Raw genomic sequence first — 25,231 nt, 5'->3', positions numbered from 1 at the left:
CCAAAAAAAAATATACATTGTATTTTTTATTTTCTTGTAATTAAATTTGTTATTCATATTGTCAATTTTTTTTTTTTTTTTTGACACAAATATTGTCAATTTGCTGCATATTAATATCTATCTATCTATCTATCTATCTATACCTCTATACCTAATATTTAAAAACACAAACCATCATGCCACATGTACACTTTATTTTTCACCAATGCAATGCCATATGTCACCTCATTTAACATTTTATTTAATTAATCCCCTTTCTCATTTTTTTTAAAAAAAAACTAGCTTTAATTCAATACGACATGTATGAATGTTGTTTGGTTAACTTTCCCTCAACTTAATATCTTCTACAATTACATTTAATTTTCACCCCTTTAAATCATATAGGTTGGGGATTAATGATGTGACAACCCAAACTACATGTACATGTTACCATGAATGCTCTCATGATTTTTTTTTTTTTTGGTGAGAAAATTATGATCATTAAAGATGGTAAAAAAAAATTCAAAAAAAAAATCATAAAAAAAAAAAAAAAAAAAAAAAAAAACAGTGGAGGCAAAAGTTTGTTTGACAATGACCCCTAGATATAAAGAGGTGTTAATTTGAGTACTTGAGTCGGGTTCAAATTAGGTCGGATTGTATCTAGTGGTTGGGTCAATTTTTGACACGTCTAGCATATGTATTATTTATGTGGGCCCTTTTTTGTTGCACTTGCGTTTGAGAAACTAGCATCACAAATTCACATACCAACAATAGCATGATTAGCATCTTCTCAAAAAGGAAAACCAAGAAAACCCCCATATTTTCCTGCTAAATTGCACACCAAAATTCAACAACCTTCAACAGTAACAATATTACCTTCATTTCTCTTTTGATCAAAATCTTTTTATTTTTGTAATCACTTTCTGAATTGAGAGTGTGTAATTAGCAAGTTATTTATTTATTTTATTTTTTTTTTCCCGATTTCTAGCAAGCGTTGGAAAATTAACAATGGCGTCGGGAAATGCTCAAAGTTCCGAGTGTGATCAAGTATTGATTTTGATTTCAGTAGCTGTTACTTATCGTTTAATTTTATATTTACAAATTTGTGATTATATGATATTTCATTGTTGCTGCTTGTTTAATTGATTAATGAATTTGTGTAAATTAATTGACATGATTGTTTGAGGCGATTCGGGTGATATACGAAGTATTTTTTTGAAGGGAAATTCTTTATAACTAGAGAAATCTAGAATTTGTATATGCTAGAAATGCTTAATTTCTACTAATGTTATTGGGTATTGGTGATTTGGTGATCATACTTGTATTTGAATTTGGTGCAAATGATTTGTTTTATGATAAGAAAGGAAAAATTCAATTAATTAGATTTAATATATTTTTAAATGCATGATTTTATACATCTTCAAATGCATAATTGACATGATTTGTTGTATTACATTAGAATCAATTGGATGCATAATATGGTTGAGTTGTGCTTTGAGTATGTCTTGGGTTTTGTCTAAGAGTTCGACTTTATTTGAGTTATTGACTCTTAGTTTAAATAGCTCCATTTTGAGTTTTTCTTGGGTTTTGTCTATGAGTCATTTTTATTTGAGTTGTCGACTCTTAATTTAATAGCCCCTTGAAATTGTTCAAACCTTTAATATTAGTATAAAAAATCAAATTTGCTTCTCACTTGGAAATATTTGCCTTCATACTCATCATATAAGGACCCCTTCTGTTTTGCAAAAGAGTGATTACAAAATTGACTTGAAAGTATCAATTGACAATGAGATACTCCATAGTATTTTCTGTAAGAGTTTAGTAACGGTTGATGGCTCGTTGTATGATATTGTCGTCAATCGTTGTATGATGAGATACTCCATAGTATTTTCTGTGCATAGTGAAAAGAGAAAAGCAGGTCAGCTGTTTTTTTAAGGTTTTGAGCTTTTATTCAAAATATAACCAATGCAGCAAGGAGAAAATATAACCAATGCAGCAAGGAGCCAGGGATTGCTTGTGATGTTGTGACTGACCATTCCATGTATATGGCTGTTTTTTGCATGGGTTTCTTCTTTGTTTTTTTCGGATGTTAGTCATGTTTTTTTTTTATTTTTTTCGTGAAGTTGCATGTTTATTTTAGTGGGTGTGTACAGTCTATACTCTGTACACATATTTTGTTGCAAGTTTCTTGATAGAATTCTAGCTTATACAGTGAAATTATTTAGTTGCTACTATTCTTCATTTTGCCAAAAATCTTTCCTGCAAATTTATCTTCGATTTTTTCTTTTCAGATTTTGGTTCAGGACAAGCAATCTGTGAAAGCGATTATAATGAACCGGCCCAAGCAATTGAATGCACTCTCTGACTATATGGTAAGCAATTGTTGTGGCATGTGGTGAACTCTAGCACTGCTCCCCCCCCCCCCCCCCCTCCCACCTGCCCCTCCTCTAAGGTTAATGTAGTTTATCTATATAGCTGTATGAGCTTGCACATTTTTGGTTACCGTTGAATTGACTGAATGTCCTTTTTGTGATGCACTTATTTGAAATTGATGTATAGAATAATTAAAATGTATGCTTTAGAATCTACAAAGTTTATTAGAGATAATTGCGTAAATGCCATTATATTCCAATGTAGAGTATTAGAGAGAATGCGTAAAAGACATTATATTCCAATGTAGAGTATTGGGATACAGGTTTATGGGATACATGTTTTCATCTAACTACTTTTGGTGCTTCTATCTTGGGCTATTTGGGAAGTGTAACTGGTGTTTTAATTTCTAGATATGATTCTTGCAATTGGTTGACATGTACTATATTTTTGTGTTCGTATTTTGTTAAGAGGTTTTTTCTTTGTTAAGAAAGAACTTGTTTCTTCCATTGTACTTCAAGCCCCTCTCAAATTTACTATTTCCTCATCAGCTATAAAGTGATATCCATCTTATCACTTAACCAGATTTCTAAAAGGGGTTTGGTGTTTGGATTATTCTTATGAGCTGAGTTTGTTTCAAACCATTATTGTAGGCTCATTGCTGTTAGCCTAGAATGAGTTGGTGGGATCTATTGTTACTCCTTTTGTTTGTGTTAAGTGCAAAACTTTCCATCTTCTTCTTCCTTTTTTTTTTAGTGAAACAATAATAAAACTGGAAATATTCTACACTTTTTAATCATTTACTTTCTCCGTTTTCTTCTATATGCAACACATTTTTTTTGGCATGCTTTGTTTAGGACTTAATTAGTTAATTAGCGTAGGTAAACGAGCTAATTTATCAAAATAATTTTAACACCAAGATTAGAGAAGGGTTAGGTACTATATGTATAATTTTTTTGATTAGTTTGTCTGTTTACAGTATGTAATCGCTTCTTCAAAGTGTGTGCCAAAAAAGTGTTGCATTTCAAAGAAAATGGAGGAAGTATATCTCTACACTTATAGTCTGTGCTTTTACCTTACCTATTATGTAAACTAATTCAACGCTAGCTCCTAAAGCTTTGGTTGCACTTTAAAAAAAAAAAAAAAAAAAGAGGGAGCTCATAACAAATTTATTATCTTTGTTGGTTTCGGAAAATGAAGAAAGTAATAACAACGTGAAGTCTGTAGTAATTGTGTAATCCAATCCTTTGCACTTAAAGGAAATTGTTAGAATAGGGCTGATCTCCATTTTTACATTTTACATTTACATTTGTTCTATGCAGATTTCTCGGATGTTGGAACGTTTTTTGGCATATGAGGAGGATCCTTATGTCAAGTTGGTTCTTTTAAAGGTATTTTCTCATCCACTCCCTCCATGCCCAAGTAAAAGTCTCTTTGCTTTTTGCACAAGTTTATAGGAACATGGAAAAAAAGAAAGATACTGTGGTTTTGTTTAAAGGTGAATATAAAAACTAAGATATTGCAGTTTGGTTGGTATTGGTGAATAGAAGAGTAAGATTGTGGAATTTGACTGATTAAAAGTAAAATAAATAGACAAAGGTGAAATGAGACTTTTTATTTAGGAACAAGGTTTTTGGGAGAAATAAAACTATTATTTGGGTACAAGGGGAGCACTCCATTTGTTCATGAGTTAATTATCTACCTGACAAAATTCCTTGGAGTTGTGATTCAGCCAAATTTTTTATATCTACTACATTTTGTAGAGAAAGCTTTTTTTATTTATTAATTTTTTTTTTTAATTTTTTTTAATGCATGTCAATCAAAGATTCAAAGGAATAGTGGACTAGTGGTACATAAAATTGTAACTCAAGTTGTATTTGAGTATTTGTTTAGGTTCTACATTGTAACATAATGTTCAGGAGAGTTTAGCAGCATTGTAAAGTGTTATTTAGGTATGCCTTTAGGGGCAAACCGGTAATTACAAAGATTTTGAGTTTAGATGGATGGAAGAACGTGTTCTTCTCACTTAGAGGCAGTAAAAATTAAATTCTCTCTTCTTTGATTCTTTATGATCTGTAAATAAGTTATAGATTCCCGAAACAAGGTGGTGTGCTGATTGAAGACTGAAGAGAGCTTAGCTTAATTCAATACCATCTTCTTCAAGCTAATAATTATTGAATCATAATGAAATTACTTGTATTGCCCCTCTCCTTTGGTTGATTCTTGGAAATTGCTTTATAGACCTGATGTTCACTCGTTTGAATTATTTTTATGAAATAACTAGAAAATAAGGTGAGGAGAACAGAACCTTACTAAGATGCTGTAAGAAATTTTCCTTCATATTAGTAGATGTAAAATGAGACATTTTTATACTGTGAAGAATTCATGTTCAGGTTTAATGAGTGAAATTGTTTAAAGTCTAAGAAGTAGGAGATGGTAACTTGTACCTCTTTTTTTTTTTTTTTTTTTTTTTTTTTTTTAAAAAAAAAAAAAATTTAATGGAGATGATAATTTGTACCTCAAAAGCCCTTTTCATATGACTTTTAAACAAAGGTGCTATTTTCTAAATCCCCATTTTTCTTCTAACACACTTTCTGTGAATTTCTAATCTAAACATGAATATTGTTAGTGAAGGCGAATGAAGGGACAATAATCTTCTCTGAGTCCTTGAGCTTTCAAAATACCTACCCAAATTAAGTTCCAAAGTCAATTATTTACATTTTAGTGCATCTTTAGTTGGCTGGCAAAAAATTCGACGATGTTATTGAACATGTAGCTGACCCATGTAATATTTTGTACCTTAAGCTAGCAGATTCAATTTTTGTCTCCAGTTATAGATTATACTTTGTAATAAATTCCATGCATAGTTTTGATTTTTGATTGAGTCATAGAAGGAGGATCAGTATTTAAGTGTTTATCCTCAAGCTTTTGTTCGGACTTGTTCCATCTTCTTATCATTGTTTTATCAATACAAAATAGCCGCTATCAATTGTGTTTCTAAGGTTCATTTTATGTATATCCTTTGGTGCCTTTTTATCCAACAAATTGGTCAAATTTCCAATGTTGGGCTTTATATGCCATGCACTTTATGGGACATGTGTGATAGTTAATCACAAGGTCCTCTTCCTTTAAAAGTCTATGTTTTGTACTTTATATCAATTTATCAAATATATGTGCCTTGTTTAACTTTCTTATCAGGGAAAGGGAAGGGCATTTTGTGCTGGAGGTGATGTTTCCGCTGTGGTCCGTGACATTTCTAAAGGTTGTTTAATCTACTTTGCAGACTTGATATCAACTGTCTTGGATTGCACTGTTTGTCTAACACCTTTGTCCAATAAGAGTGGTTGCCTGAGAAATTTCTAGATATCCACATATTATTGATCTTTGGTAGCTATATCTACCTATCAGAAGTCAACAATTTGCTACTTAAAAACTCTCCTATCTAAGCTCTGTGTGTGTACTTTTGATGGCAGAAATATTGAAATTGATCTTATTGACTTTCCTCTCATTCTGTCATTTAATATCTATTTCTTCAACCGTGATTCAATTACACATCTCCTTGCTAGACTCTGAATCCCTAATTTGTGTAATTATATTTTTTTAAAATCTGTATATATTAAATTACCGAGAGTTGAGTAGCTTTTGCCAATGCTGATAGCAGGTGATTGGAGATTAGGTGCAAGCTTCTTTCAGAAAGAATTCATCTTAAATTATGTCATGGCAACTTACAAAAAACCCCAGGTCATAATTTTATCCACCCCTTCATTTCTCCTTTACCTTAAATATTTTTGAAAAAAAATCTTACCTCCGTTGAGTTGCCCTTCAATTCAGTTGGTTAAACTATGTCATATACTGACGTGACTTTGTGTGCAAACACTATTCAAGGTTTCAATTCTTCATGGGATTGTCATGGGAGGTGGAGCTGGTGCATCACTTCATGGTAGATTTCGCATTGTAACTGAGAATACGGTACCATCTTACTCGGTTTTTAATTTGTTTATGTATATTTTTTTTTACCCTTTGCATCTCCAATTTAGTAGCCGTGGAAACTGTTAAACTATCATGTATTCATTTGCATTGATGCTTCATGTTTGATTTTGTGCTCAGCTGGGGAGAATTTGGCCAATATTGTAGAAACTTCTATAATCACTTATGCCTAAGTGCAGACATTGAAGGGACTACATGTATTTTAAACAAATTTTAACGGAAAGTTTTTATTGTCTTCTTGTGATCATGCATTTTGACCCCATGTTAGGCATCTTGTTTTTATTGTCCTTTTTTTTAAAAGAATTGTGAACTAATGTATTAGACTATTAGAATCTGTAGTTTTCTTTTCCATTTCCTCCTTTCCCTTTCCCCTCCCCACTGCCCTTTCCTTTATAGATTAAAGATGCAACTTATAAAACAAATAAAGCCTTAGTTTCAAAATGATTTGGGGTCGGCTAACATGAATCGTCATTAGGGACCTTCCACTACGAATATAGAGATGCAACTTATAGGTTCTAAAGATTTTTTTTTTGCTAATTGCCTTATAATTATAGTTTTCAAAAGTTGAATGGTTGTCTAAGTAGGCTTTCTGCAGGTTTTTGCAATGCCTGAAACGGCTTTAGGACTCTTTCCAGATGTTGGTGCCTCCTATTTCTTGTCAAGGTTACCAGGATTCTTTGGTAAGCTGTCTCCATTTCATATTGTAAGTTAATTAAGTTTTTGAGATCCAGCTAAGGATATACAGAAGTATCATTGTTGTCTGACTAAAATACTCTTATTTCCCAAAATTATACAATGCTTTAATAAGTCGTAAAAAAGAACTAGCAAAAAATGGAAAAGATGTAGATTGTACAGATAAAAGGTAGAATTTGGAACAATATTTTACATCATCTATCATCTATATTTTTGGAGAAAAATTATTTACACGATGAGATCCCCATTACATTACCACATTCTAAAATTTGATATAAATAATCCCACCTCCTAAAATTCCTAAAGTGATGTTGAGGAGTTCTTTTTTTTTTTTTTTTTGGTTGAAATAATTTGGGGTCTCATTTTCTTTCTATCTAACATGGATAATAAATAGGAAAGGATGTTTCTTTCATTGCATGGTAGAACTCTAACCAGAAGTAGGGGTGACTTCATGCTATTTTCTGACACGTCAATCTTAGTTTGGGGGAAATTTTCCGCGTCCTGCAAGTGTATGACAACTTGACAAGTTGACAACAGTTGAAGTCTAAGATGGATATTCAAATATGCAAACAAACATTATTTCTTCCTTGGTATTATACCATCAGCCAGTGTTGATATTGCCGCTTTTCTAGATATTTATTGATTTATATTACATTTGAGTATATATAAGATACATCAATGCAGTGCAGTGTTTCCTTTTATTTTTATCTATACATAAATTTCAAAGCAACATATCTCCACAACTCATGATTCTTCGGATAGGGAAGAGAAAGATTTAATTATATTATGCTTTGCTAGTATCCACTGAACTTTTAAGGGAGACTAGTAGAAATGCTGAAAACCTTTTGTGTGAAGCTGATAAGAGAATTTCACCTTCCTTTTATCCAGTCCCACCTCCAATATTTTTAGTAAATGGACATTGTGCAAAATTATATGGAGGGTGCCCCCAACCCCCTGGCTCACATTGTGATACTGACTAACCACCAATTAGTGTTTATGTTAATGTCCAGCACCCCTGCATCCTTTATGTAATCGTCTCTCTCCCTCTTCCACCCTTCACTCACCCCATCCTCTCATACAAGCCCTGCTTACAAAAACACCAGAAACAGAATTCATCAGTGGTTCCTGTATTTACTCCAGCTCCCTCTTCTTGCCCATTCCTAGGATACCACATGGCCCTCTTTAATCCTCTTGGCCATGCCCTTCCCTCTCCCCCAGTGCCCCTTTTCTTCTCTTCTTCCATATTAAACTCTCTCTACTTTCCTCCCTTAGGGAAAGGATGACACACCACCTTCACCAGCTGTCTCTTTTAACTGACCTTGTCAACTTTACTACATTGTCAACTCCACCACCATAATAAGACATGGAAATACACTAGGTTGGAATTTATCGTGAATCAAAGTAGAGAGAAAGAATGACTTTCAAACTCACCAAGGGAAAATGGTTGTAATTTGTACATATGATGTAGTCTGAACTCCTACACATATATAAGAAAGAGAAGGAAAGGGGAAGGGGGTCAGAAGACAACAAAACAAAGAAATTCTCTGGATATCCTTAGTGACACGTGATTAATGCTATAGAACTCCTATGTTCTTTACACTTATTTAATTACGATGAAAGGGGGTGGACTGATTTTATTTTTGTCCCATCATTCCTCTATAAAGAACATAGAAGTGTGTTTTCCCTCATTAGCAAATTTGAGCATTTGTAATCTGCTTCATGATATTACTTGTAGGAGAATATGTTGGTCTCACTGGAACTAGGTTGGATGGTGGAGAGATGCTCGCTTGTGGTCTTGCAACTCATTTTGTTCACTCCACGGTAACACTCTTACCTTATCTACTTTTAAAGAACTTGTGTTTACGCATTTGGAGAGCAAGATATCTTTGCTTAGTAAATAATTGTTTGCTCCATATCATAATCAGGAATATAATTCTCAAAGTAATCACATTTACAGTCTTAAGAATAAGGCTGATAAGTATCTTTATTGATAAATCTTAAGACTCCAAAAAAGAATCTTATGTTTGTATTTAGAGCTCAACATCTACTTCATGCATTTCTGAAAGTAGACTCACTCACTGTTCATGAGGTCAAAATAAAAACTTTGACCACATTTTATGATTTATACAAAAGAAATAAATTATCATGTGGGATCTTATTAGATTCACTTGAGTATAAATTCCAAAATTACCTCTTTTAAATTTTAACTTTTGCATAGTTGAAGATGTTGATGATGAAAAATACTCATTAGAGACCGTGTAAATGCAAAGTGCAAATTGAGTTTTACATAATAGAAAACATCTATAAAAAGCATTTTATAAGCTTGGTCCCACGGAGGTGGGAGTTAAATTGCAAACAAGGTTGGGGACTTAGGGATGGGAAATTTAACTTTAATAACTTAGGATATGAATACTCTTAAGACACAACGAAAAACAAATAAATGAATTAGAAATCAAGAAATGAAATACCCAAGTAGGAAGGAAATTTACAATGAAAAAATGAAGAAATTAGTATAATTAGAAGGAAGTTAAATTGCAAACAAGGTTGGGGACTTAGAGATGGGAAATTTAACTTAAATAACTTAGGATATGAATACTCTTAAGATACAACAAAAAAACAAATAAATGAATTAGAAATCAAGAAATGAAATAGGAAGGAAATTTACAGTGAAAAATGGAAGAAATTAGTATAATTAGAAGGAAGACCTTAATATCAATGTTGCATGAAAAGCATTAGAAGAATAGAGGATTCCAAGTTTAGCTCTTGGAAGAATGTCTGTCTCTCTGATCATCAACCTTTTCTCCCCAATTCACTGCAGAAAAAAGGATTTCCTGAATATCAATGTATGAGTATAATTAATCCCTTGAGCAGTTGAGCTAGACTCTAAAGTATCATATCTTATTTCTATATCTGTTTTCCTAAATTAAAATTTATCTATGGAAACATACAAAAGTACAATTAATAAATTTATTAAAAAGGTGCATCAGAATTACAATTTTTGTCCATGTCATCTGCCTTTAAACAGAGAAACTTGACAGTAAACTGGTGAAGTAAAGGATTATATCTTTGGCATTGTATGCAGATTTTTATATGTATCGACATTTATGTTGGCTTCTCTGTAAAAGAGCTGTATTTGAAGTTTCCTTACGAATGATGCATAATTTCTTTCTGTGATCTGGGGTTGGAAGCATACCATGCTACAGCTCCAGATAACGACAACTGCTGACAAGACTTGTGCTCACATTTTCAAGAATCTCTTTAATAAATTAATTTGTGTGTAGCATTTCTTATTTTTCATTTACAGAAATTGTCTCTGCTGGAGGAAGAACTTTGTGAGGCGAACTTAGATGATCCATCGAACATTTGTAAAATTTTTGATAAATATGCTGAGCAACCTGTCTTGAAAGAGAATAGCGCTTTTCGAAAGTAAGAATTGTGCTTATGAATGATTATTTCGTAAGTTGTTTTAGTTGTATGTAGTTCTATGTGTAGCAAGTTGCTAAAGATGCAGACATCTTCAACTATTAGGTGTTCGATGTGCTTTTATGCTTTTCTTTGAACATGTTCACATTCAAGTGCAAATCTAATTTTTGTCTTTCTTTTCATATCATTAAAATTTTTTAAAAGTTAAGAGTATAAAATTTATCATCATATTATTGCTAATTTCTCATGTCATGGGATGTGACAAAGTTTAACACTGGCTATCATTGGCCTACCGTAACCCTCCTCCTTTATCACTTTTGGAGGAGGAAGATTTTTGTGGATGACTATATGGAATAATCACTTTTGGTTCATGTAGCCGACCTCACTTATGGGATTAAGGCTTTAATTGATTGATTGATTATTGTTAATTTCTGCACTTCTTTGTTTCACTTTGAGAATTTCGGTGGAATATGGTAAACCCACATTTTGTATAGCTCTATATTGTCAAGCAGGTTGGTATTGAACAGAGACTGCCAATTTGAAGTTGTTAGAGCTTCTGAAGCATTTATATTCAAAGCTAGTGTTGATATATGGTATCTAAGTCATCTCGTAGTTGTGTAGTTAGTTGTAGACTAAGTAGAGCCACAAAATTATGCTCCCTAGAAGTGAGTTGTTATTGAGATCCAATGCATTAACCTTGGAATTTCTACTGGCATGTTCAATTGATGTTACAACCACCCTTAAAAGTTGCCCAAAACATCAAAGTACTTACAAAAGCAAACCTCTGTTACAACTATTGCTATAAGCTAGGGTGGAATCCACCTTAAAGGGCTTCCTTGCTTAAGAGGTTAGGGAACAAAAAGGGGAGAAAATATCACAAAAATATTAGGAGAAAGTCTAAAAAGGTAAATAAGATGGCATTGCTTTACATTACTGTTATGTAGTGCGTATGTTTCTACGTTTTCTTAGCTCACACTGTTCTTATTTTTTATTTTTCTTTTATACTTTACCCTTTGCTTCCTCTACAAAACCCAAATCTTCTGGTTACTAAAATCATGGAGCCGTTAACATTTATCAAATCTTAAAGGGATAAACTGAAATGAGCCAACCCAATACTTGGGATGCAATCTTGCAAAGACGAGTAGTTAAAATGCTATACCAGAACTTTCCTTAAATACCAAGAGTTATGATCCAAAAATGTAGCGATATAACCAACGTAACCCTCCCCCCCCCCCCCCCCCCCCCCCCCCCTTTTGCACACCTGGAAATGAGTAAAGATGGTGTAATAGAAAAATGTGAAGTTTTAAGACTAGGCTTGCTTAATGTTTTTATTCAGGTTTATTCGTTGATCTATATACTTCAATTTATAATTTTTATGGACAATTCAGGATTAGAGTTGGGGAAAAACATATTATATGCTGATTTTACCATGAATACTAGTGGAAATCATGATTCACAATCTTTAATATCACCTGTACACTTGATATATTTGTTGAAGGCATAAAGTATATGTGGCATATTTTATTAGACTTTGGCAGTTTTTAGAATTTTCCACCTTATTTTCATCTGTTTGTGTTGTAGGTTGCATATCGTTGACAAGTGCTTTTCCCACAGAACTGTTGAAGAAATTTTTTCTGCTCTTGTAAGTTGTTTTAAAGATGGTTCATCATATGTAAATGTACTATGGAGATTTTTATATTGAAACTTTTCAGGCTATTGTGATTTTCCCATACATGGTATGTAGTTTTCCACATTGTTTTAAAAAGAGAATTGTCTTTGGCAGGAAAAGGAGAATGAAAATGCTGAGATAAATGGTGATTGGATTTCGGCAGCAATAGATTCACTAAAGAGAGCATCTCCAACTAGTTTAAAAATCTCTCTTAAGTCGGTATGATTATGTTCTTCAGGTTATACCAGCTAGATTTAAGAATGTTGTGAGCTTATCTGACAATATGGGGAGCCCTCTATGTGAAGTTCTTCGAGAATGATTTTTGTCCATGCATATCTAAGCCATTATATTATGAGATCTTGACAAAATGAATCCAGGATTTGAGTTGAAGTTTCAATAGACATAGATATGCTGATTTGCTCCCCAAAGTTTCACGACTAACAATGTATCTATGCATTTTGTTTGTCTTTGGGACTTTTGTAGATTAGTTTTTGCCAGTATTGCTCAACTGGTTTGGTTGTGCTCTTAACTTGAAGACCATAAGACATTAAGACAAGAGGCCATTAAACAGGGTGGGGAAAGTAGAACAAATCTAAGAAAATGGGGGGCTATGTTGAACTTGCTGAAGTTGTACTAATCTTAACGATGCTTCTATACTAATACATTGTGTATTTTATATCAGATCAGAGAAGGCAGACTTCAAGGTGTTGGTCAATGCCTTATCCGTGAGTTTAGGATGGTTTGCCATGTCCTGCGAGGAGAAGTCAGCAGAGATTTCTTTGAGGTTTTGAATGACTAAGTTATGTGTCTTTCTTGTCATTTGTGTGCCTTGTGTGGTTCTAAAGTCCTTACTTCTATTCCAGGGTTGTAGGGCAATCTTAATTGACAGAGACAGAAATCCTAAGGTAATTTTATATTTAAGTTTGCCAACAGGATTGTGTGATTGTGTCCTGATACTGTCTTCGCTAGGCCTTAATTTCTCTAAATTGGACTTTATTTCTTTGGATGTTGATTTTTGGTATAGTGGAGTCCTTCTCGATTGGATCTTGTCAGTGACGAAATGGTGAACCATTATTTTTCGAAAGTGAATGATGAGGGATGGATGGATCTCAAGCTTCCTACAAAGTCAAATTTGCCTCCCTTGGCCATGGCTAAACTCTAGAGATTGTGAAGGGAATGTCAACAACCAATGTCAAGTCAATATCTTCCCGTCAAAAAAAAAAAAAGTCAAATCAATATCTATAGAACATGTTTCATATGTACTAATATCAAGATAGTGAAATGATGTAAAGAAAATTTTAGGGTTTTTACAATGTAACACAATTTTTTTTAAAAAATCCAATCGACGGTATTCGTTACATCAAATGCTTGGAAACTTATAAAAAGTTTAACTACACAAGGTTGAAATAATAATTAGAGACCAGAAAATGTAAGGGCCATAGCCCATAATTGCTCTCAGAATAGAGAAACTCTCCCTTCTTTTAACATTCACATTGATATTCTCTCTATCTTTAATTTACATCTAGCATAAACGTAAAAAGAAGTAAGAAGTAAGAATTAAAAATGCTCTCTGTGACAAGGAAAAAAGCTCTCCAAATGCAAGAAAACCCTCTCAACCTTGAATCATCCTCTTCTGAGGAACAAGACCAGCTAATTCGTTCATAAAAAAAACCTAAGCGGAAAATTAATCATTTAATTTTCTCTAATGATGATACTGGAGACCCAATGGTAGGTGATATCAATGGCATCAATGCTGGAAAACCTCCAACTGTGGTGAATGCCATATCCTTTAGAGATTTGGTGGCTAATGAGGCAAATCTGAGCAATAATAAAATTTTGCACATTGATTTAGAGGATGAAGATGAGATATCTGATGATGATGAGCCTCCAGATGGTCTTATAGATGATCCTAAATGCCCGATTATCCTGCTCTCCAAAGATGAAAAGCGTAGGTTGCGGGGAACCATGGAAACATACTCTCATAATCAAGATGTTCAATAGTAAAATGGGGTATATGGCTCTGATGAAAAGATTTTTAAAAAAATGGGAATTGATAGGTGGCCTTATACTAACTGACATTGGTCATGAGTATTTCATAGCAAGGTTTTCTACCCTCAGTGATTACAATCATGTCCTAACACAAGGACCTTGGATGCTTGATGACAACTACCTCACCATCAGGAAATGGAAGCCAAATTTCATCCCAGATGATTCTCCGATGAGATTCCTTACTGCGTGGGTTCGTATACCACACTTGGCTGTAGAATACTTGACAAGGAGTTCCTACAAAAAAAATTGGTGGCAAGATAGGTAAAGTGGTGCGCATTGACACCAACACAGAACATGCTCAAAGGGGCCAATTCACTAGACTTAGTGTGGAACTTGATCTATCTAAACCTCTCTTATCTAAGTTTTGGTTGAAAGGTAGAATTTGGGAGTTTCAATACGAGGGGATGCGGATGATGTGCTTCAATTGTGGGAAGATCGGACACCAAGGTGAACAATGTCACTTGAATGAACCTCTAGAAATGGAGGCAGAGGCTCATCTTGGTGAACAACTCAATAAAACTACAGAGGGGAAAGCACCATCAGTGGAACAACAAGACTATGGGTCTTGGATGTTGGTCAAGAAGCCTCCACCTCGAAGAAGAGTAACCAAGCAGGACAAGGGTCAAGACACAGGGCAACCAATTTAGCAGGGCAACCAAGTCCAGGGCCAGAACAGAACAGTCAACGACTCACAAGTTAAGTCAACGGGGTCTAGGTTTTCAATTTTGGGAGATCAAAATAAGGAAACTGAATTAATTAGCAAGGTGAATAATGTGGAATTTTTGAATGACCAATTCCTTCACTCAAGGGATTCCTTTGAAAAAACTGTTAATTTGGGTGATACTAGTCAACAGAATATCCGTGAAAAGGAAATTACTAGACCTTTTAATTTGGGAAATTCACAACAAAATCCCATAATTAATGGTCAATTCCTAGGAGGATCAAAGCAGTGGCAACAAATAAGGAAAAAGGATAAAAATAAACCAAAAAAATATCCTAACAGACTCCACCAATATTCCTCCTTCAAGCCCACAAAATATTCCATTATCAATCATCCCAGCTGGCAAAGAAAATTCTCAAGTTATCTTTCAAGCAAGTTTAGAAGCCAACATAGAAGCCTCGATCTTTCCCACACAATCAACAGAACCCAAGCAAGACACTAATCTAGAAAACCCCTTAGCCTATACTCATGTCTCTGCCACTCCCGAAACCAATCCCTCTTCGAATTCCCCCGGAGAAAATTATGTCTGTAACCTCTCCGATGATGGAACCTTATTTGGGAACGGCCGACCCCCTGATTCACAAGATGGAGGTGGAGATACACTCATGGTTGGCGCCGGAACAGACGATGCCAGAGCTAGTGGTGACACTGAAGTTACCCTGGAAGATTAACCAAGCCTTCCGAGCTATTTCTGAGGCTTATAAATCCAATTTTCCTAATTCCTTGGGTCTTATGAATAGTGATCATAATCTTGTTGCTGATTCCTTTCCCATAACGTGTATGGTTTGGAATGTTCAAGGAGCCGAAAATCGTGATTTCCTTGCAGTTCTTAGAGAAATTGTGAGAGTCAATAAACCTATTGTACTAGCTCTTGTTGAAACTCATATGGGTGGAGAACATGCTGTACGAGTTGGTAATATGTAACACCCCAATAATTCTCCCTTTTTCAAACCACTTACTTTAAATAAAATAGTGGAGAACCATTGACATGTTACCGCCACGTGTTAAAACGTTAAGGCTTTATCAAAGTATCGCAGCGGAAAAATCAAACTTAAGTATTTAAAATAACACAATTTAGAAAACGAATAAGTCAAAGCTTACAAATTGGAACCATATAAGGCCCTTATTTAAAACCAAACCAATATTAAAAATCCAAAACATAAATGAAATTGCAAATCATAAATAATTTCAAAGAACGAATACACTCAATCACACCATCCCTTGACAATGCGATTGTCAAATCCCGAACTGCACATCATCAAGCTAACCTGTGCAATACTGCTCCCCAATAATACAAGTGTAATAATTGGATCATCACAGGGTCATTGAAAGGCGAAGGCCATGACCAAAAGAAAACACACACAAAAGCACGCAATCAGCAAAGCTGAGTACATACAAGCTACAACATACCAAACCTAGCATGCTCAATTAATTAAAGTAAATAAACATACAACACGAATTCATTAATCAAGACTCCACACTTAGACAATTTAATTGACTCAACATACTTACTAAATTCCAAACACTTGACTCATCATATTCAATTTAATTAATTTAATTTAGTTTGGAGTAAGCAATAGACCAGGTTGTCCAATCCAGGTCCCAAATGACCATTTGAAATAAAAGTTTAGCGCGATGCAAGAATGGGCGCGACTCCATTCTCACAAAGTTAGTCTAGGATAATCAACATTACTAGCTCAATTAAATAATGTAGTTCAAAACTACATAACACATTGTACTCTGAAAATAACCTTTATCAACTCAACCTCGAATAATAATACAAACCTTTACTCAACTCTCTATCCCGTAAGTGTGCCATGCTCATTGTTCTATACCTAGCCTTGGACATGGGTAATTCGAATAAAACCAACAAGTATAAAAACTTGAATACTCCCAATAACTAGAAAACACCTTGAACCAGACCACATACGGGTCAATTCCCACTGTAGGGGACCATAGAAAAATAAATAATAAAGATTGTACCTCATTCTTAACTCATGATCATTATCTCATTACCAACATGCCAAGGACTAAGGTCTATAACGCCGAGCCTCAAACCCATAACAAAATAAATAATTCTCAACCTTTTGATCTCACACATTGATCAAATAACCATTCACAAATTAATTTATAATATCTCAATATTGGCACATGTTCCCAAATAACATAACAATTCGATTCATAATGTCTCAACTCTTAAAACACATACTAATAACCCAAATATAATCATATCTCAACCCAAAAATAATACTCTGCATTAATAATCCTAAAACCTCAAGAACAATACTCCCTATAGCAATAACATTAAAAAAAAACCCAGAAATATAACACAATCATTCAATATAACAATAGTAGCAAGACAATTAAATCAGATCATATCATAAAATTATATACGTCAATCATATATACATACACTCAAGCATATGAATATCCAATTATACAATAATAATATAAGGTAATAATTAATAAATTCATTCCATTTAAACCATTAAATTCCAATCCTTTAATAATCCAAATGTGGTTAACAAACCAATCCAATAAAATATGTTTGTATCAACATTCCATACAAATAATTAATCCAATATAATTCAACATGTTTGCATCCATAATTCCATACAAACATAATCAATTCACCAAAACATGTTTCATAAACATAAGCACATGAATTAAATCAATGTGTAACCAAACAATTTCCATCCAAGTGTTCCCTAATCATGAAACTAAGTTCTTTCCTTTTGGTACCTAAACATGATACTACTTATAACGAAGTAGACATGTACGTACCTCATACAAACAATCCTTTTGAGCCACTTTTAATCACTTAAAATTCTCCTAGGGAATAATCACTTCCTAGAAAACAACCAACAATTAATATTACTATCCCAAGTAATTTCCAACAATATAATATGATGAAAAACTTATTAAAATAAATAAAACATATATTTATATGCTTAATTAACTTTAAAAATAATTAATTTTATTAATCAAACTCAAGGATAAAATTTTAAAAATAAAAAACTTCGTTAAAAATGAAAAACTGCCCGAAAATCATATTTAGAGGCAGAATTTGGCCACGAGAGGGTGGTGCTCACTACCAAAGGTAGTGAGTCTTTCTTAAAACATCGTTTCCACATGGAAAACACTACTTTTTTGTCAAAATCGGATGAGTTCAGAACCTGATCGGGATTAAAACGGGATTAATATTAACGAACCGAAATCTGAACATTAAAATACGAATTTACGTGTTCAAAATAATCTGGAAACTAATTAGTAATATAATCACCAAAATTTCAAAACATCATTACTATAAAAGCCCTAAATCAATTGTTCATAAAAACCCTAAAATCATGATTTTCAATAATTAAAAACCCTAGGTTATTAAATTTACAAAATCTGAAAATTATAACATTTATAAAATCTGAAATTATAAAGTTGAATCATCAAAATACAATTTGATACCAATTAAATTGATTCAAACAATAAAATCAAAACCCATAAATAATTATAATTACACAAATTAATAAAACAAAAGAGAAAGGAAATAAAACTAACCTTTTGTGTGGGGAAATTTTGGGGATGTATGGGGTATTTATAAGAGAGAGAGTGGTGTAGGGTTAGTTTTAAGGTTGGGCCTCATAAAATTAATGGGCCAATTAAGAAAGGAAAATGGGTTTGGTTTGTTGGACATAAATTATTGAAGAAAGGTTCATAAAAAGTTATTTGTAATAAAATCGTTCATCAAACCCAAAAATAATTTGAAACTTTTGAAATTAAATCCGAAAAAAAATACAAATAAAAATTATGAATAAAACATAATTTCATTACTAATATATTTAAAAATACGGGGGATTACAATCTACCCCTCTTAAAAGAAGTTTCGTCCCGAAACTTAGCACAAAATCCCTTAAATTGCAAAACTTTTGCATAAAGCCATTTCAAAAATTTCAAAATTATGTTGCTGGAATTCCAATTGTGTCATAATATCGACACTAATACTTTATCACCATCCCAATTTACGCACTTCTCTAGATGCATAAACAAATAAAATTGCTATGAAAAGCATGAAAACACCATAAAATAGCATAAAATAGGGCAAAAAAAAAACGCGAAATTATACGCATTCTACCCCCCTTAAAGAACAAGAGTTACGCCCTCGTAACTCACCTCATTAAACAACTTAGGCTATCTCTTTCTCATATCATCCTCGGCCTCCCAATGGCTCATGTTTTCCTCACTTTTCGAGTATACCAAAATATCATCAATAAAAACAACTACAAACTTGTTCATGGAATACTCGATTCATCAAGTCTATAAAAATTGCAAGTGCATTGGTCAACTCAAAAGACAAAACTGTAAACTCGTAGTGCCCATATCTAATCCTAAAAGCAGTCTTAGGTATATCCTTATCAGCCACTCTTAATTGATGATACCCCGAACGTAAATCAATCTTGAAAAACACACTAGCTCCCTTCAATTGATCAAACAAATCATCGATCTTGGGTAGTGGGTACTTATTCTTTATTGTGACATTATTTCAACTCTCTATAATCGATCCACAATCTCATGCTCCCATATTTCTTCTTCACAAAATACATCCAAAACTCATTCACAATTGGCACATCTTCCACATTCACTTACTACTCATTTCCAAGTCTTGCACACAACAAAAGAACAAAGGATGCCCCTTACGTACAAGTTTTGACAACTTTAACGCAGAAATAATCCCAATACCATTTGGTTTCCCAAAACGTCTGTAATACACAATCTCCCCCAAAGAACTCCTTAAGTAAACATTCTTTATCTCACAATCAATCTTATATTAGCTTATAAGTGGCTAACCAATCTATTTCCAAAATGACATCAAGGTCATCCAACTCAAATTCTATAAGATCAGATGGAAAATCAGTCTCTCCAATCCTCAAAGGTAAACCCTTATGTATCTTGGTGCACCTCACAACCTCACTAGTAGGCAAACTAATAAGCAAGTCAATCGAATTTGGTTCAACTAGTCCTAATAGCAGCAGCTAAAGCATCATTGTTAGTCATCCTCCTTCTCTACCTAGAAATGTAACACACTCTTAGGCTGACATCAGCGCGAAAAAAAACTCTTCTTGCTTAATAAATCACATTCATAATCATCAAATATATATATTAAGGTAGAAAGGTGGACACGGCCACACAATCGCCCCTAATAAGTCACTTTCAAAGGAAATGATTATTTATTTTTAATCATTCCTACGCACACGAAAATTAAATAAAATAATTCCCTTGATTCAATTCCACCAAAATTCATGCATCAAGTGCATAACATCATTAAATTAACACACATTAGTAGACACATAATTACATGCTTCACACAAATAAATTAAATCATTTAAACATTTCACATTACACAAAGAATCTCATTCCATTCCATTCCATATGACATGCTTTAATCCTTAAACATGATACTAAGTGATCACTCAAGTTTGCACCATTACATGAACATACACAATTAAATAACTTGCATGATCACTTCATACAATATAAAAGCATTAAGTAATTAATTACAATGCATAAAGAAATAAATAATCTATTCTATACGCCCTTTCTAATGCTACCCAAATCTCACCGATAAGCAAAATAAGCACACAAGTTAGGAATAAAAATAAATAATTAAATTCATTTTATTTCAAAATAACAAAAATACTTTGAAAATATATAAAACAAATAAATAAACTTTTTTTATTAAATGCCGAAATAAATATATTAGAATAGAATAATTTTTGAAAATCTAAGTTAACTTTAAATAAGGTAGTCGAATAAAATCATTAGATTTAAAACGTTAGGCGCCTAAAAACTTTAAATTAAATTTGGTGGTAATTAAATCGAACCTAAGCTCTGATACCACTTTGTAACACCCCAATAATTCTCCCTTTTTCAAACCACTTACTTTAAATAAAATAGTGGAGAACCATTGACATGTTACCGCCACGTGTTAAAACGTTAAGGCTTTATCAAAGTATCGCAGCGGAAAAATCAAACTTAAGTATTTAAAATAACACAATTTAGAAAACGAATAAGTCAAAGCTTACAAATTGGAACCATATAAGGCCCTTATTTAAAACCAAACCAATATTAAAAATCCAAAACATAAATGAAATTGCAAAGCATAAATAATTTCAAAGAACGAATACACTCAATCACACCATCCCTTGACAATGCGATTGTCAAATCCCGAACTGCACATCATCAAGCTAACCTGTGCAATACTGCTCCCCAATAATACAAGTGTAATAATTGGATCATCACAGGGTCATTGAAAGGCGAAGGCCATGACCAAAAGAAAACACACACAAAAGCACGCAATCAGCAAAGCTGAGTACATACAAGCTACAACATACCAAACCTAGCATGCTCAATTAATTAAAGTAAATAAACATACAACACGAATTCATTAATCAAGACTCCACACTTAGACAATTTAATTGACTCAACATACTTACTAAATTCCAAACACTTGACTCATCATATTCAATTTAATTAATTTAATTTAGTTTGGAGTAAGCAATAGACCAGGTTGTCCAATCCAGGTCCCAAATGACCATTTGAAATAAAAGTTTAGCGCGATGTAAGAATGGGCGCGACTCCATTCTCACAAAGTTAGTCTAGGATAATCAACATTACTAGCTCAATTAAATAATGTAGTTCAAAACTACATAACACATTGTACTCTGAAAATAACCTTTATCAACTCAACCTCGAATAATAATACAAACCTTTACTCAACTCTCTATCCCGTAAGTGTGCCATGCTCATTGTTCTATACCTAGCCTTGGACATGGGTAATTCGAATAAAACCAACAAGTATAAAAACTTGAATACTCCCAATAACTAGAAAACACCTTGAACCAGACCACATACGGGTCAATTCCCACTGTAGGGGACCATAGAAAAATAAATAATAAAGATTGTACCTCATTCTTAACTCATGATCATTATCTCATTACCAACATGCCAAGGACTAAGGTCTATAACGCCGAGCCTCAAACCCATAACAAAATAAATAATTCTCAACCTTTTGATCTCACACATTGATCAAATAACCATTCACAAATTAATTTATAATATCTCAATATTGGCACATGTTCCCAAATAACATAACAATTCGATTCATAATGTCTCAACTCTTAAAACACATACTAATAACCCAAATATAATCATATCTCAACCCAAAAATAATACTCTGCATTAATAATCCTAAAACCTCAAGAACAATACTCCCTATAGCAATAACATTAAAAAAAAACCCAGAAATATAACACAATCATTCAATATAACAATAGTAGCAAGACAATTAAATCAGATCATATCATAAAATTATATACGTCAATCATATATACATACACTCAAGCATATGAATATCCAATTATACAATAATAATATAAGGTAATAATTAATAAATTCATTCCATTTAAACCATTAAATTCCAATCCTTTAATAATCCAAATGTGGTTAACAAACCAATCCAATAAAATATGTTTGTATCAACATTCCATACAAATAATTAATCCAATATAATTCAACATGTTTGCATCCATAATTCCATACAAACATAATCAATTCACCAAAACATGTTTCATAAACATAAGCACATGAATTAAATCAATGTGTAACCAAACAATTTCCATCCAAGTGTTCCCTAATCATGAAACTAAGTTCTTTCCTTTTGGTACCTAAACATGATACTACTTATAACGAAGTAGACATGTACGTACCTCATACAAACAATCCTTTTGAGCCACTTTTAATCACTTAAAATTCTCCTAGGGAATAATCACTTCCTAGAAAACAACCAACAATTAATATTACTATCCCAAGTAATTTCCAACAATATAATATGATGAAAAACTTATTAAAATAAATAAAACATATATTTATATGCTTAATTAACTTTAAAAATAATTAATTTTATTAATCAAACTCAAGGATAAAATTTTAAAAATAAAAAACTTCGTTAAAAATGAAAAACTGCCCGAAAATCATATTTAGAGGCAGAATTTGGCCACGAGAGGGTGGTGCTCACTACCAAAGGTAGTGAGTCTTTCTTAAAACATCGTTTCCACATGGAAAACACTACTTTTTTGTCAAAATCGGATGAGTTCAGAACCTGATCGGGATTAAAACGGGATTAATATTAACGAACCGAAATCTGAACATTAAAATACGAATTTACGTGTTCAAAATAATCTGGAAACTAATTAGTAATATAATCACCAAAATTTCAAAACATCATTACTATAAAAGCCCTAAATCAATTGTTCATAAAAACCCTAAAATCATGATTTTCAATAATTAAAAACCCTAGGTTATTAAATTTACAAAATCTGAAAATTATAACATTTATAAAATCTGAAATTATAAAGTTGAATCATCAAAATACAATTTGATACCAATTAAATTGATTCAAACAATAAAATCAAAACCCATAAATAATTATAATTACACAAATTAATAAAACAAAAGAGAAAGGAAATAAAACTAACCTTTTGTGTGGGGAAATTTTGGGGATGTATGGGGTATTTATAAGAGAGAGAGTGGTGTAGGGTTAGTTTTAAGGTTGGGCCTCATAAAATTAATGGGCCAATTAAGAAAGGAAAATGGGTTTGGTTTGTTGGACATAAATTATTGAAGAAAGGTTCATAAAAAGTTATTTGTAATAAAATCGTTCATCAAACCCAAAAATAATTTGAAACTTTTGAAATTAAATCCGAAAAAAAATACAAATAAAAATTATGAATAAAACATAATTTCATTACTAATATATTTAAAAATACGGGGGATTACATAATATCTTGGGCTATTCTGGGCATACTAGAGTAGACGCTCAAGGGTTTAGTGGGGGAATTTGGGTTTACTGGAAATCTGAATTGGTAACCATTGACCCTATTGAACAATCAAATCAGTATATAACTATGCTGATAAATAGAAGGGGAGATGAACCGTGGTATTTTTCATCAGTTTATGCTAGCCCGGACCCCTCAAATAGAAGAGATCTTTGGCGTGACTTATCTGAATTTGCCAAAAATAACAGTAAACCATGGCTCCTAGCAGGTGATTTCAATGAATCTCATTTTGGATGGGAACGTAGCTCAAGTTGTGCTGAAACTTCGAGACGGGGCCAACATTTTAATCACTGGGTTGAAGATAATCAACTTATCGAGGTAGAATTTTCTAGACCATCTCACACATGGGCTCAGGGAAACTCTATTGAGACTAGGAAAAGTGCGCGCCTGGATAGGACCCTTTGCAATGCTGAATGGGGTCTAAAATTTGATAAAGCCCGAGTGACTCCCTGCGCTGCAATCGGACCACTGCCCTCTGTTGATCTCTCATAACGGCTTTGCTCCAATGGACTCATTGGATCGGCCTTTTCGATTTCAAGCAGCCTGGCTCTCTCATGAAAAATTTGCAGCCTTTTTGGATGACAATTGGGATAAAACCGCTCCTCTCTTACCTCTCCTTAACTCCTTTTCCAGTAAGCTTCAAAATTGGAATAAGGAAATATTTCACAATATTTTTAGGGAGAAGCGTTCTCTGATGGCTAGAATACAGGGAATTCAAGCAAAACTTTCCTATTCCCGTGCCTCTAGTTTAATTAAACTTGAAGCTCGATTGAGAAGGGACCTTGATAATGTGCTTAGTCAGGAAGAATTATTGTGGTATCAAAAAGCACGGGTTGATTGGATTCAAGATGGTGACCGCAACACTACCTTTTTTCATCTTTCCACTGTGATTCGTAGATGGCGTAATAAAATAGTAGCTATAAAGGACAATGATGATCAATGGGTGCATGACAAAGACATGGTCAAGAAGTTAGTTGTCGGGTACTTTGATAATCTGTTCACTGCAGAAACTGATGATGGAGTCTATGATATTCCTACGGGATTATGTTCTGATTTTTCCCAAGAAGACTGGAACAAACTTTGTCGACCTTATTCTAAGAGTGACATTGATTTTGTTATCAATAATACAGGATCTCTCAAGGCTCCAGGCCCCGACGGTTTCCAAGCGTTGTTTTATCAGAAGAATTGGGATATAGTAGCACCTAATGTTTATGCGATGGTACTTGCTACCCTTGAAGGGAAGGGTCTCCCTAACACCCTTAATGAAACATTTTTGGTACTTATACCCAAGCTTGATAACCCCGAATTGACATCTCAGTTTCGGCCTATAGGCCTTTGTAATGTCACTTATAAAATAATCACAAAGGCCATAGTGAATCGAATCAAAATTGTGCTCCCAAAACTTGTTGCTCAATCTCAATCTAGCTTTGTGCCGGGGCGTCAAATTACAGACAA

General features: G+C 33.3%; 2 protein-coding genes across 3 annotated transcripts; both read left to right on the top strand.

Moving 5' to 3' along the window:
* Positions 1-719: 719 nt before the first annotated feature.
* Positions 720-13,504, top strand: LOC145639084 (3-hydroxyisobutyryl-CoA hydrolase 1-like). 2 transcript variants are annotated; one of them, XM_081690225.1, is made up of 15 exons: positions 720-842; positions 968-1,026; positions 2,271-2,351; positions 3,672-3,740; positions 5,548-5,611; positions 6,008-6,090; positions 6,235-6,318; positions 6,932-7,016; positions 8,765-8,850; positions 10,334-10,455; positions 12,034-12,094; positions 12,236-12,340; positions 12,804-12,905; positions 12,985-13,026; positions 13,146-13,504. In XM_081690225.1, the coding sequence occupies exons 2-15, from the start codon at positions 988-990 to the stop codon at positions 13,281-13,283; spliced, it is 1,161 nt and encodes a 386-aa protein (XP_081546351.1). In that variant the 5' UTR covers positions 720-842; positions 968-987; the 3' UTR covers positions 13,284-13,504. The 2 variants fall into 2 exon arrangements, with proteins under 2 accessions (XP_081546351.1, XP_081546352.1); XM_081690226.1 differs by having other exon boundaries at positions 6,011-6,090; positions 13,146-13,502.
* A 1,972-nt stretch (positions 13,505-15,476) lies between these two features.
* On the top strand, positions 15,477-24,268 carry LOC145640348 (uncharacterized). The gene is made up of 2 exons (XM_081691641.1): positions 15,477-15,811; positions 23,749-24,268. The coding sequence occupies exons 1-2, from the start codon at positions 15,477-15,479 to the stop codon at positions 24,266-24,268; spliced, it is 855 nt and encodes a 284-aa protein (XP_081547767.1).
* Positions 24,269-25,231: the final 963 nt, after the last annotated feature.

This window comes from Chenopodium album, chromosome 7, assembly GCF_948465745.1.
Source record: "Chenopodium album chromosome 7, dcCheAlbu1.1, whole genome shotgun sequence".
Taxonomy (NCBI): domain Eukaryota; kingdom Viridiplantae; phylum Streptophyta; class Magnoliopsida; order Caryophyllales; family Amaranthaceae; genus Chenopodium; species Chenopodium album.
The sequence above is the reverse complement of the archived record's forward strand: the minus strand, read 5'-3'. Positions and strand labels throughout refer to the sequence as shown.